This window comes from Anopheles nili, chromosome 3 (assembly GCF_943737925.1).
Source record: "Anopheles nili chromosome 3, idAnoNiliSN_F5_01, whole genome shotgun sequence".
In the NCBI taxonomy this organism is placed as follows: domain Eukaryota; kingdom Metazoa; phylum Arthropoda; class Insecta; order Diptera; family Culicidae; genus Anopheles; species Anopheles nili.
This window is the reverse complement of record NC_071292.1, coordinates 36,860,968-36,875,520: the sequence shown is the minus strand read 5'-3', so window position 1 is coordinate 36,875,520 and position 14,553 is coordinate 36,860,968. Positions and strand designations below refer to the sequence as shown.

General features: G+C 36.9%; 2 protein-coding genes across 2 annotated transcripts; both read right to left on the bottom strand.

The window, feature by feature from the left end:
• Nucleotides 1–236: 236 nt before the first annotated feature.
• LOC128724175 (integrin beta-nu) lies at nt 237–3,964 on the bottom strand. The gene is made up of 8 exons (XM_053817940.1): nt 3,886–3,964; nt 3,683–3,777; nt 2,655–2,853; nt 1,625–2,580; nt 1,377–1,549; nt 1,103–1,300; nt 646–1,016; nt 237–583 (listed from the first exon to the last, which is right to left on the bottom strand). Exons 1-8 carry the CDS (start codon nt 3,962–3,964, stop codon nt 237–239), a joined length of 2,418 nt encoding a protein of 805 aa, XP_053673915.1.
• Nucleotides 3,965–4,802: 838 nt separating this feature from the next.
• Nucleotides 4,803–12,888, bottom strand: LOC128723070 (short-chain dehydrogenase/reductase family 16C member 6). The gene is made up of 8 exons (XM_053816777.1): nt 12,570–12,888; nt 10,597–10,750; nt 7,899–8,023; nt 7,003–7,113; nt 6,672–6,797; nt 6,455–6,576; nt 5,631–5,747; nt 4,803–5,547 (listed from the first exon to the last, which is right to left on the bottom strand). The coding sequence occupies exons 1-8, from the start codon at nt 12,702–12,704 to the stop codon at nt 5,343–5,345; spliced, it is 1,095 nt and encodes a 364-aa protein (XP_053672752.1). The 5' UTR covers nt 12,705–12,888; the 3' UTR covers nt 4,803–5,342.
• Nucleotides 12,889–14,553: the final 1,665 nt, after the last annotated feature.

The following is a 14,553-nucleotide window of genomic DNA, read 5'->3' as shown; positions in this document are numbered from 1 at the left end:
TTCGTGTTCTCTCAGCTATCGATGAAATCCGAGTCTATGCTATGGCATGTGCGACACTCCATTTTGGCCCATAACAACCGTATCAGCTTCTTTTCAGTCTTCCAAGTATCCGTGTTTTATAAAGTAAGCTGCTGCCAAAATTGCATAGGATATACTGCATAGATCGAAATATATATATTCTTTTGGTATTATGTACGTCCATCGTGGTTTTATCTTTCTGCACATGGGATTCTTCGTTACATTACACTCGTTTCCATCTCAGCAGGAACTTGAAATTTAGTGATAGGCGATTTGTAAAGCGGACTTTCCATTTGATACACTGTATCTTGTCTTTCCTGTTCGAACTTGGCGAACATTTTTCGGTCATCGTACATAATCTTCACTCTGTAAGACATAAGCAATACCAATCCACCTAATATAATGGATACTGCTATGGATATCCCGGCGGTTAAGAAATTGATCGCTTTACATTCAAATCGTTGTATTTTTAGCACCGTTTGATGGTTTTGAGCAAGCTCATATGAATATTTGTAGTCGCATGTGTTCTCATCGTTACTGAACCGGAAAGTGCAATTGAGGGAAGCTGCAAATAGTCTAATGTTTATACTGAATACTCCGATGCTTGTTCTACAAACTAGTACTCACCATCGTTGGAAGTAACCAACTCTATTGTATAGAGACCAATCTTTTCACGACATCTGTTGTCTAAATCTTGACATGGAAGATCATTCATCTCGTTAACCGCGCAACGTACGCAATCTTCGTACGATGAGCACAGTGCAGGTTGTTCTCCGTCCTTTGTCTCACAAAAAGGTCCAAAATACGATTCATCGCAGTTACATCGACCACAGCTGCATTCGCCATGACCGGAACAAATTTCATTATTCAATGGGGCTTTACATCCGCTCGTGTCCGTTGAGCAGTCGCAATTATCGCCAGACCATGAGTCGAAACAGCTGCACGTCCCACACGAGCATATTCCATGATCCAAACCACCACATATTTTTCCTTCGATGCTGGAGTGAGAAAACATAAGCATAGTGTGTTGATATGATAAGGCAAATAAATCGCGATTACGGTGTCACAAGAGCTGCATACATACATTGTGCATTCATTACATTCACAATGTTCGCCCTCATAGCCGGGATTACAGTAGCATTGTCCACAAACACACTCTCCTTGATCAGAACAAACAGGACCGGATCTCAGATCGTCCTCTGCACTAGGTGCAACGCACTGCTCAAACAGCTCCTTCATATTTTGAGTGTTTTGGAGGTTGCATTCGCATGTTTTTCCGATCCTACGAATAATACGAACTGTTAGACAGCTTGTTCTGGCAATCGCAGAACGTCTTGTCAGTAAGGCGTTTTTCATACCATCCAGCGTAACAGTTGCACAATCCACACACGTAGTCTCCATTGAAATTGCACAGTTTGCTAAGCTCCATGCCTTTCTCATTTTGCTCACAACTACAAGCGGTTCGCAAATCGATATGCAGATCAACGGCCTCATTGCTTATCAGTGTTTCTTCAATCCGAACGGTTATATTCTGGAAATGAACTCATCGGTACCGTCAGCAGTCGCCGCCCTGTTCGAATCGAATCAAGGGTCATGAAGTACTTACCGTCACCGATTTGTCTTTGGGATATTCCAATAATCGCAGCTCAACTTTGAATTCATACGTTTTACCTATTTCAATATTTTCACATCTATGAATAGGTTGCGGTTCTTTGTATAGGCCTCCACAATTGGTGGTATAGCGCAGCTGTAGGTAGTCAGGAGCATTGTCGGTAAACTCCACCCTTTTAATGAACTCCCGATATCCGTCGTTCACCAGCTGAATAATATTAGAGGAATCGTCCTGTAGTTGACCAACACTCGTAAACTCGGGCATTAGTTCACTCAAACGTTTGTAATACTCTTCCTGTGCTTCGGTAACGGCAAATATGACCGCCGTTTTAGATCGCAACAACACGCGCCAAATTTGTTCCAGCGAAGGATAATCGTATTTCAATGCATCTACGTAGTTTCCATTCTCATCTAGATGGCACTGTTTGTCATTCTCTGGAACAATGCCGGCCAGCAGTCCATCTCCGGCCATGTGAAGCCAACCATCCGTGGCTATAACAACAATCTTGCGTGTGTTCGTGCCCCATCCGATCTGTTTCTCGCACACAAGCACCTGCATCAGTGCATCGAGACCCGCCTCCAGATTGTCCACGTTTCCTGTAACATTGCTCTCCTTTACCTGTGCAATGAAGCTGTTAATGTCACGAGTGATTTGCAACCGATGCCGAAAACCGTACGTTGGTTCGCACTGATCATTTTCGGAATAACACGGGTTCTCCAGGCGATGCGGCTCGGATTGGACGAATGGGAATGCTGGCTTGTCTGCGAAGCTTCCAAACCCAAGACGATAGTTCGCTGTTAAATTAGCTAGCGCCACTGCTAACTGACTACCCATGCTCTCCAATGTAGCTTTATCATCGCGCATCGACCAGGTAAGATCCATCAAATAGTACATATCCAAAGGATAGTTTTTGGCTGGTTTGTATTCAAACGATACGGTTCTAGATGCCACTGGAGAAAACGAAGAAGATGTAATCTTTAAATCAACGTACAAAACATACGCATCATCTGATAGTTATACTTACATTTTGCTAAGCGCATTCGTATTTTCTGTGGTGTTATTTGAACCGCTTCCAGGTTCTGGGAATCAAAATCCCGTTGGACATCATTTTTTGTTATTTCGAGAAATGAAAAATTATCATTTGTTTCGATTTTCGATGCATTACAGTTCGATTCTAACAAATCCTGCATGGGCATGCAACGGGATTTTCGCATTTCGTACAACTGAAATGAGAAAAACATTGAATAATAATATTGAATTTCATATGTATTGCATTTCATGGGAATCCTATAATAATTTACATTTTGATGCTTTAGCTATTTAAAAAAAGTGGTACGCAGTGTTTTTTTTATAGTAAATTTAAGATCAATATTTTACATCCCAAAATAACTGAAATAGAGCAAATAGTATGTCAATTGCTTTTTTGGGTTGAAATTCACATGTTTTTGAGTCATTATTGACCAAGATCGATTTCTTTATTTTATAATGAACGATATAATGACCAATTCGTCCATATGACTTATCGCTCTATCAATAGTCACTTAATGACTGACATGGCACGCAAGGTGTTAAATGACATACAATACACGACCGAGGATAAAATAAAGTATTCTTATTTGTAAACGTTAATTAGTCATGTTTAACACAGGTCTATCACTTTGCGAGCAAAGAATAAATGAAGCAAGACGATTTTGGACGTTTTAATCCTTTCGCGTTGCTGATTTTTGAATATGTGGATCATTCTCCAGTTCTATGCTTTTCTCGTTACCGCGCCTATATCGCATGTGCCATGTTTCAGTATAAGTTTCTGTACAAGACAAAGGCTAGTAAGCTAAGCCTGTTTTAAACCTTCTTAGATAAGCCATTTATTTCAAATGTTCTCTTTTCTTCACGAATATTACACATACACGCTATAGTTTTCGAGGTTCCGACTTTGATAAATTATTAACGCAAACGAAACACATATTGTACACATGCATTAGCTCTTCGATAATGGTTTCAATGGTGTCAAGAATTCATTGAAAACGAAATAGAAATACAGTTCGAACCTACCTCATCCGTGCACCATGCACAATCCTTGTCGGCGTCAAGGCATTCGAGACAATTCTTTTGAAAAAAACATTTTGATTGCGCGATGAGATTAGGTGCTGAAATGGATATAATTTTGCATGTCAGTCCCAACGCACTAGTAGACGTTTAGAACAACTATCATTAACACGGCGTTTTGCACGTTTCATTACGAAACAATTTCTTACTTTGCGCAAACGTAATACCACACAGAGCATTCACTATCCCTAGTATTGTTGCCACTCTTGAGACACCCACGGCTTTCATTTCTTTTTTTAAATCAATAGGCTAAGTTGTTATAGAATATTGAATTTCTGTTCGTCTGCTACACAAATTTTATAGTTGATTTATCTACAAATCTTTGGAGTTGAATAAGAAACAGTCATCTGTACCCGAGCACATTTCACGAACTATCGTTTTACTTCACGATATTTGCCTGTACCGGGTGACATATCTTATTATCGATAATGGCAAACGCTGATAAGATAACGCTGCAGCCAAAATAAACATTCACTGGAGAACGGAGAAATTTCTTCTTTTTTCATCATAGTCGATGAACGCGTTGCTTGCAACGGCTTGTAATATAAAACTGTCTAAGAGCTATGAACCGTCCAATGAACTTTATCTAACTAAACTGGTAAAATACCACGAAAGCCGTAGCCTCAGGTACCGGTGTGTTTTGTTTACTTCATCGTTTTCCATTTAGGCTATGCGACGTGCATGCTTGCTTTACACGTGGTGGACCATCTGAAATACCTGCAATACATGCAACGCAGTCGAAAAATGTGTGATACGTGTGGGTGTGGCGCGGGATTCAACAGCATTCTGGCGTGTTAGTTTAGCATTCACAGTGACAGGCGAACAAGAGTTCTCAACGTTATTGAAATGAGTAAATATATTTCAATTTTATGCACGCTCACACACCATTGCGATAATCGTTACTATTTTAAAATAAAGTGATTGGAAAGGTAATAAAGGAATGTGATGGGAGGGGGTTTCAATTTCAGTAATATCGCATATGACTCGAACAGCCCATACTTTTAATTGAGTCAGTCATCATTTCATTTCCGCTTATACAAATTCAGTTAAGTTCAGTTGTTGTGTATTTATTGACATCGTTTACACATATTTTGATCACATTTTGATGAACGGTTGTTTAAACTGTTGAACAGGTTTTGTACAACAATATTGTTACCCATTATTCATTACAATATAAAGAATAACAAAGTTCTAGCATATCTTGCACACAACGAATTGATCGCGGGTAAGAGATACTCTATTCTTAATAACTGGGCAAGTAGTGATGCATACCCGTATTCAACTAAAGCACGACACGCTTGATTGTAATGTATGTCGATAAATCTTGCATCCCAATGCTACACCTCTTACGCAATACTTATTTCTACTATTTCACCTCTTCCGTAATTTGCCTCTAGCATCTTACGTTCACAAACCTAATACAATCTTTTTTTCCTCCTTACTGCTTTTCAATGTTCGAAATCACTTACTCGTTTCAAGATTCTGGCAACATTTTTGAATAGTTAAATCTATTTTGCAATGGCTATGGTGCTCCTGATACGGGCAGAAATATGATTTCTCGCAATCAAACATCAATCGCAAACAGAAGATTCTTTGTTTTATTTAGTTATAGTACACGCTCGCCAGTGCACTGTCTGTGCACAAGTAGTGGGGCCGATTTTGAAGAATTATTATTATCACTGGTAAATGAAGTAGCAATGTCACTTGCCGTGTCACAATCCGAGCTGCATAATGGCGTCATAGTATGCTGTGGTGCAGCATCTGGCACTAGGCGCCGAAGGAATCCAGAATTGCAACCCCAGGGAAATATCCTGTACAAAAACACAACACCACCGGTTTTATCTTCATTTCGACAGAACTTTCATTTCGAACCGTTGCTGCTCGTCATACTTACCATTTGATGGCCAACATTAGGCGCAAGTAACCAGGAATTATGACGTATTTTTCGTTTTTCTGCACACCTTCGATGATTCTATCCGCCACATCATTCGAGTCAAGCGTTGGAACCCATCTAAGTTTAATATAAATATGATATACACATATATAATGCTTGATGTATGATAGCAAATATATACATTTAAAGTATACTTATATAGACATTAGAATTGCATGCATTGTGGGGGGTTAATTTTTTTGTATTTGTGTCTAAATATAACTTTCATTTTTGAAGCATTGTAACATGGATACCACAATTTGATGTGTATAATCAGTTGGACAGAGAATTAAAATATCACTATCATTGACACTTTTATTAACTAGTTCATATTTGGTTCGGTCTTTGTATGGGAAGTTATCCATGATATTAATAAAGCAATTAGTTCAGAAACAAAGTATCAGATGAAATTCCTTCTTAGCAAAATCATTTGACTTCAGCAAACCTGAACCACACACAGTAGATTTTAAATAGTATTATTATTCATCAGAACTAGCTGTAGTTAAAATCACATTGCAATCTTAGTTTTATCACATGCTTTCTCTATATTCTAGCTGAAACATTTCATTCACCAATTACAAAATTTTACAACCCAATTTTGAGGAAATTTCGAAATTTTTTATCAAATTAAATTATTCAGCTAATCTCCCATGCTGATTTAGTAACTTTAGAATGTAGTGCGCGCATGTAATATCTTAATTAGCATTTTTTTGTAAAAAAAAAACAAGCGCACTATACTCGATAAAATACAGTATTTGCAATAGTTACATCTACTTTTAACATACCTCGAGTTTACATCATCAAACATTCCTGTCGATTGAATAAAATACGGACAAATTACTGTCGTAAATACACCTTGCGCGCGCAGATGTTCAAGTTCCAATCGTAATGCTTCGTCGAAACCAACCTTTGTATGATTATATGAAAAAAGTTTGAAGAATGTACATTATTCAGTTAAGCAGCTATTTGTGACAAAAATCACATTACAGCATAAATACTTACTGCAGCAAATTTACTAGAACAATAGTCCACCAGCTTCGATATACCGACATGACCAGCCAAAGAAGCAATGGTTATGATGTGCCCATGGTCGTGTTTCAACATTGCCGGGAGGAAAGCTTTCGTCGTCTAGCATATGTCATCGATCGCGGGAATAGTACGCAAAGAATAAAAAGTATCATTCACATGACTGTCGATGAATATTTTCAATCATATTGTCATTGCGGCATAAAAGCACCGTATATATAAATATATATTTCAGTAAAAGCTTTAGTATTTTATATTGCATTTAAAGTGTATGTTACAGTCTATTCTATGTTTGTTTCCCACTTACCCAGAAATGTGCAAGCACATTAACGCTGAAAGAACGTTCTATCAAGTGGTCGGGAGTGTCTAGAAGCGCACGTCCAGAAACAACCCCTGCGTTATTGAATAATAACGTAACCTGCAAATACACATATAGTTGAGGTTTTAAAGACAATCGCACTTTTTGATCAATATTTAAATATTGGAAAATGATAAACATAGTTACAAAATAGCAGAGCTATTTCAAATGCCTTATATATATATATATATATATATATATATATATATATATATATATATATATATATATATATATATATATATATATATATATATATATAGATAGATATATATATGTATATATATATATATATATATATATATATATATATATATATATATATATATATATATATATATATATATAAATATATATATTTATATATATATATATTTATATTTATCAACGCTTCTAGTCAATTTTAAACTCACATTATACTGAGGATAAGTAATTTAATCTTCACTATCTACATATCATTTGGTGGAGTCTATTTTGTGGAATCAAACTTCCCTAATGTGATACTGTGTCTAATTAATCATCAAGGCGGTAATCAGTACCATCCATTAATAGATCCACTTCCTATTAATCAAACAACTAAATGACCCGTGCAATGCCTGAACGACAAAGTTCTTTGATGCATTTTCTATGGTACAAATTTACATTCACGTATCCCTGTTATTTTAACAATGCATCTAATGAAAACAATGTTTAATAGCTTGCCATTGGAAACGATCAATTTTATAAATTTCTAAACAATCTTCGTTGTATTCGGGAGCAAAATGCTATTTTTTATTTAATCGATTGAAAGTACATAAATAATGAAATATGTAATATTACGAAACCAGTTTCATATGTATACTTACATCACCAACATCTTCCTGCAGTATTTTGGCATAGTTATACACTTCATCTTTATTGGAGATGTCCACTTTATAACCTTTACAAAGCCCTCCTAGGGATTGAATCAGTTTTACCGACTCGTCTAGTCCTGTTCCATAGTTGTAGAAAAATACAATAATATAAAATTTTAAAATACTAAATACAGAGCTTACTGATTTCTGATTTTGATTGATTAACGAAGAAATGAGGATTAAAATAACCCATTTTGTAAACTGGCCAGAGGACAGCAAGAGTAAATAGAAATATAATGAGCAAATTTATCGAACGAACTGTATGAGCACTGATACAATATCAATAAATGATCAAAAAAACAGTAGACATATTACTGTTGGTGTAAACAGTTCGGTATTATATTATTCACAATTTGAATGAAACTTTTTTGGAAATATTTTTACTAATAGTTTGGCAGAATGAAAATACTTTCTCTTGCCAATGAAAGCAATATTGTCCAAAGAAATTAGTCTTTCGCTTAAACTACTGGTTCTCTTTTTACAAAGTGTTCTCATCTTCTCATCTTTAGATTGAAATTTTAAGCGTGGTGAACTCTTTTCTACTTTCTTCACGGTTACTATCGTACTTGGTTTTAAGGCAAAATAAAACAGCATCGAAGCCTTGTTTCAATTCATTGTCACGGGTTCCATCATTTAAAATATTATCAATCCCGATGATCTTGACCCAGTTCATAGTACCCTCCTCTTCCGATGGTCCTCGAACATATCTGCACATTCGCACGCCAGACAGCCTCGATCCGGTTTTATGATTTTATTTGTCCCAGCATACCTTTTCTGCAAACCTGTTATACTGCCATTATTATTTCATCCGTTGCAAAGGTTCATCATCATCAATGGCTTTGTGCCGCTGCTGAATAATTTCCAAAAGTTTTAATCTTTCTCATCCTGATCAAAACTGCATTCACGATTGCCGCATAACGACATGAACGAGAAGGCTAAAAAAGTTGCAGTGAGCACAACAGTGTGTCTATCTGCTGTTGGATGACCTTGAATTTTATGCTCTCCATAGTGCATATAAACGAGACTAAGACTTTAATGTGTCCGTGGTCGGCAGGTTATGTTTTCTGTCCATAGCATTCTACTATTTGATAAGCTTTATTTTCCATTGCTTTCTGTGTATAAATACCAAAATAACACTGAAGAGCATTTTTTGTATACAGAGCTCAACGCAGTTCATAGCATTTAGAAACCAAAGAAAAAAAAGAGAGCCTTTGGTGGATAAAAGGTGTAAGAAATGTTAGACAACAAAACAATAGAACATTTAAAGATATGCAAAAAATAACATGGTTGAAGCAAGAGTTTTACACCATTACTCATCAACATTCATCATCTTTCGTAGAATTCTTCGTGTAAACTCGAGTTCGTATGTCAAATCACTCACATTTGGTTCATTCCGACGTATTCATGTTTCGTTTTCGAGGAGTATAATGCCCATTAAATTGCTTTGATAATAGTACCAGGTAACATAGCTACAGCAAAAAACAGAACAATCACTTGCAAGACATTGTTCAACTATATCGTAAATATATCGCATCATGATGTATAAAACAATTAAGTGACAATCACCACGAGGTTGATTATATTATACATGGTTTTGCTATGTAGCTCTATCGCAATAAGCATACATCTATACATCTATTATATAAGCTTTAGTAATAACTTGATGCATATTTATTCAAACATATCCGTAACGATATATTAGGCGATTAGTCAAACAAGTGAGGATGAATAAATCGTGGAAACAATCATGGAGAATAGAAGACTCATTCATATTAACCTGGACTGACCTAGTGAATCGGTCTTGTTATGTATACAATTTAAATTTAACCTTCAATTACGAGAGAGGTGGAGTGTGTGCTTCAAACATCGTACATTTGCCAATAAAAATTTATGCAAACCCAATTTGTAGTGGTGGTACTAAAAGCATCGAAATAAAGCCTCCGATTGACGAACCAACAAAATATGAGATAATTAGAAATAATATTTTTTATTTCAATATATATATATATATATATATATATATATATATATATATATATATATATATATATATATATATATATATATATATATATATATATATATATATATATATATATATATATATATATATATGTGTATATATATATATATATATATATATATATATATATATATATATATATATATATATATATATATATATATATATATATATATCTATATATAGCACATAAAAACGTACTATCGAGAATTGATGGAATTGGCTGTTGTCAAAAGGTAATCTTATACAATTTATTTTTAGCCTCACTCACTTCAATGACCGGTAGTATTTTTTGCGTCGTCTACCACTGTTCAACTAACCAATGATATATGATCAATTTTATTATGCTTAATTCTTTTAGATAATGTTGTTCCATAGAGAATAAAGTGCACTCATGCACTCATTTATTAAGCATATTATTAAAAATGTTGGGTTTTTTACATAGGTTTGCATTACAAAAAAACACTAGTGATTTTTCAACGATTTGCATTATCGCTAAAGTAAAGAAAAGTAGTTTCTGGTATTAGAAACGATACACGTGGTGTAATGACGATCTACCTGCACAACCGACCAAAGCAAGTTTTTCAAATGCTCTCCACATCGCCGTACCTAATGACCTGCACTTACCTTCCTGATTAATATCCCACAGCACAACCTTGGCTCCGAGCTTTATGAGCCGAAGGGCCAGCAACCTTCCGAGCCCACCACCACCACCAGTCACAAGTGCTATTTCTCCATTCAGGTCTTTCTTTGAAACACCGAATATTTGATAGTAAATTGCCTGAAAATAAATTGAAATGCAAAAATTTCATGAACACATCTTAACTCATAACACATGTGCTGCAAATTTACACAAACAAAAAAATCGATCAAAACAAACACAACCGACCTCGGCCATTCACGGCCAATTGTCACCGAGCGAGGAAAGTAAACAAAAACCCTGAAAGTAAAATGTTTGTGGGGATGCATAACGCTACAGCCGCTCAGTGACCATGGTCGTGACATTATTTGCTTACCAATTACTACCCTGTGTCAGTCCAGTGTATTGTTTGCTCTGGCAAACGAACCAGTGGCATCCTCCAAAAAAAGGTCTCCCATTGCTCTTCGAACGTGAGATTTGCCACAACGATCAAAATTACTTTACTCACTATTAAATCTTGCGCACAACAAATCACAGGTTTTGATAGAGGATATCGATTTAAAAGCAACGTATGCTTTACAGCAACGTGTTAACAACAACTTTATTTTTCAAACAAATTGGATTGTCTTATTTTGTCTACAATTATTCAAGACGAACAGCAAGTACATTTGTTTAGCTCGCAGTTTTGACTCCCAGTTAGGGGTTTTTTTAGTAGTGTGAAACACCATTCGCAAATGACGCCTGTTCATTCTATTTCACCTTCATGTGCCCCTTCCATCTCAACGCACAAAATATCCATTGTCGGCCTTCAGTACTCCTCCCATTTAATTGAAGGAAGAAGTCGTTTTGATAATCACTGGCTGTAAATGAGCTCGTGGAGAGTATATACGCCACCTGGACACAAACAGATCGCCATGGCCTATGCATGGCGATGATTGCTTCGATTCTCGCATAATATCATTATCCCGTGTGTTGGCCCGCTGGGCCCATGATTAGCAATCTTACGAGGATGTGAGAAAAAATAGCCAGCTGTTTCGAGTCCAGGTTGAAAATAATTCAATGCTTGCGTTCTTCCTATTACGCTTCACAGCATGACGTAACGCAGTACAATAAATGCCAGAGAACCATTTTGTAGATGCTTAAAGAAATGCACTTAAAACATTCTAGCTAAAAATAATGGTGATTTAATGTTGTGAAGTAGCGTTTTTTTTTTGTTTACATCAAATGTTTGTGATGATAAAATTGCTCACTAAAATGCATGTATACATTCTAAATCCATGCCTGCTTTATGTCGAACGCAAGAGCTATGTTGAACACATACTGCACATAAGCAATAGCGCAAAGAACTTATTGTCGATTTCAGATTACCTCACCTCAGCCAATTCCAACAACAACAACAAAAAACATTGCGGCTTAACAAGTACGATCGCGCACTGCAATTCGGTCGATACGACCATGGGCATCGCTATGTTCGTCCATTTCATAGTATGGCAAGAGCTTGTTTGCACAATCTCACCGTTACTGTATCCAGTGCTGCAGAGAGATGGTAAAATGCAGTTGCTTCAGGGGGAAAAAATATAGTTGAACGAGGTAGTGCATTGCGTTTGCTCTATCGTTCAACTATGGCTATGTAACGAAGGGATTGCGTAATTGTAGGAAACACCTCTAAGCAACGTTAGATGTATTCACCTAGTCGCCGGCCGCCTGGGGGAGTTGATGTTTGTATTCTGAATGATACTAAATGTACAACCACTGGTTTAAACATATACAAATAACAAATGTACAAATATGAAATTATGCTACCCGGTCTATGCTGTCTGCAGAAGTTTTAACGACTTATGCTGCTGGTGTTTAAAGGATTGCTATTTTATACCTAACAAAACAATGGTCATGAGTAATATGTTACGATTCTGTTTATAGTAGTGTTCAACGTTTTTGGATTTTTTTGATGTTTTTTTACCTGCAGTATGTACCCTAACGATGTCAGCAGGAACACTATCACCTCCATTATCGTTTGTTGAATTGACGGCTTGCTGCGCGATGGATTCAACTCCGTCTGATCGAACGAAAAGGGTTTCCCTTTGGAGGCTAACATTATTTTCTACTTTGCAGCGGTAGCTGTGGTAGGTGTTGCTGTTATTTCTATGCCACAGGTTCGGAGGTAACTGCACTTTTCCACTCTCAACTTCCGCTGGAGCTGCTTTACAGGCGCAAGTTGAAAATGCAACGGCTCGTTCGTGTGTCTGTGTCTAATAATACCGCAGTAAGGAAAGCAAACTAGTTTTAGGTGCCGCTGTTGCACTAGCAATTTCACTTTATCACTTTTACTTCCTTCTTCTTTCACATACGCGATCTTTTATGCACAACCGAATCAAACTACTCGCATACAAACAATGCAGAAATCGATGGTTCGCTTTCAATTTGCTAGAAATATATAAGCAAATAACGATGAGTACATGAAATAGATGATAAAAACATGCTGATTTTTGATTAAAATTTATAATTAATTCTTAATTTGTTTGCAAAGGTATTACAATTTTTCGATAAAAATGGTAAATCACTGTTATTCTAGCAACGTAAGAAAGGGGTACTAAGCAATTTTTCACAGGTCGCATGGTTTTAAAAATCTATCAATATACTTTTGCGGTACAATCGGTCCAGTTATTTTTTATACCATTAATGCTTGTACATGAGAATGAAACGTTTTTTTCTTTCTGTTACACATGCTTTATTTCTTTCGATGTTAGCTTGCCAACATATGGTTTGCGGCGCTTGAACAATGCTGTAGTTGCACGAGGTGGCATTATTCCGTTGCCAGGCATTCACATACACCGATGGTGCCTAATGTCTAAGGTACCGCCTAGCTTGGTTATGCTAAAACGCAAGCACTTATTTCATCACATTTCACTTTAATGCCCACCCCACTCAATCTCCTCGTGACTTCGAATACTGCACATCTCCATGAACACTACCGTCATGTTACATTTGCGGGAAAAATTTCATCTTAAATAAATAAAAAAAGATTTAATCCTCCAAACTGAAGCAAATGTCAAAATTTAAAACAGCAACCGTGTAAATTTCATTTTTATGATCCATAAACTAACGATGATAATTGTATATTCCTTGGATTATAAATGCAAAGCACTAAAATACCCAACGATCACACACTTGTTTCAGGGGATCAACTAGAACAAAAAATTTGTCAGTCAGACAAGCAACGAACACGCGCTCTGCACACGCATTGAGCACCAACTCTACTATGGTTTGCCAAGCTCACCAAACGTGCGGTGTGATCGCGATCAGCGGACGACCAAACGTGCACTACCACTCAACACTACGGTCGGCCAACGTCTGGGACCTCATCCGACTAGCAAGCATCTGGTGGTCCCGCGCGCGCGGTTGTAATTGAAGTTTGTAATAACTGTTGCCGCTGCCTCGGCCTGCGTACTTTAAGCTGAAGCCTTTCGTGTTATTTCAACGCCCTCAGTTCGAGCGAGTCGTTCCGTACCTTCCAGCTGGGTACAAACACACGCTCCACGCCTGGCCAGTCTGCTGTGGCTTCTACCGCACTAGCCATATCCCTCCATCCCTTTTTTACTTCATATCCCGGTCGTTTTTCATCACTCTCAGCTTAATGTATATCCAAGCGAGTGTGGCTTCTTTCCCTTGTTGTTGGTATAATGTGCCATTTCCATTTTCAGTCGCACAATCATCTCTCCGTACGCTCTTTTGCCAGTTTGTCACCGACCGACCGGCTGATGAGCATTCACGGCATTTCGATTACCTGGTCGTGTGCTGGCAAGGACAAGAGAAGGCTTCAAGTCCATTCTTTTTCGATTAGTAACGTCTCATTTAGTTATGTTTTTTTTTATGGTGCGAACACGTTATAGAAAATCAAGATGAATATGTTACTAATCATGCAACTTGAAACTAATAATATATGA

What these genes read in the sequence shown, in the direction of transcription:
- LOC128724175 (XM_053817940.1), bottom strand. Translation starts at nt 3,964, where the DNA reads ATGAAAGCCGTGGGTGTCTCAAGAGTGGCAACAATACTAGGGATAGTG. An exon ending in CCAAAGACAAATCGGTGACG is followed by an intron (nt 1,550 to 1,624) that starts GTAAGTACTTCA and finishes GTTCATTTCCAG; the next exon opens with AATATAACCGTTCGGATTGA. An exon ending in TGCAACTGTTACGCTGGATG is followed by an intron (nt 1,301 to 1,376) that starts GTATGAAAAACG and finishes TATTATTCGTAG; the next exon opens with GATCGGAAAAACATGCGAAT.
- LOC128723070 (XM_053816777.1), bottom strand. Translation starts at nt 12,704, where the DNA reads ATGTTAGCCTCCAAAGGGAAACCCTTTTCGTTCGATCAGACGGAGTTG. An exon ending in TTTGATGATGTAAACTCGAG is followed by an intron (nt 5,748 to 6,454) that starts GTATGTTAAAAG and finishes TATTAAACTTAG; the next exon opens with ATGGGTTCCAACGCTTGACT. An exon ending in CTAATGTTGGCCATCAAATG is followed by an intron (nt 5,548 to 5,630) that starts GTAAGTATGACG and finishes GTTTTTGTACAG; the next exon opens with GATATTTCCCTGGGGTTGCA.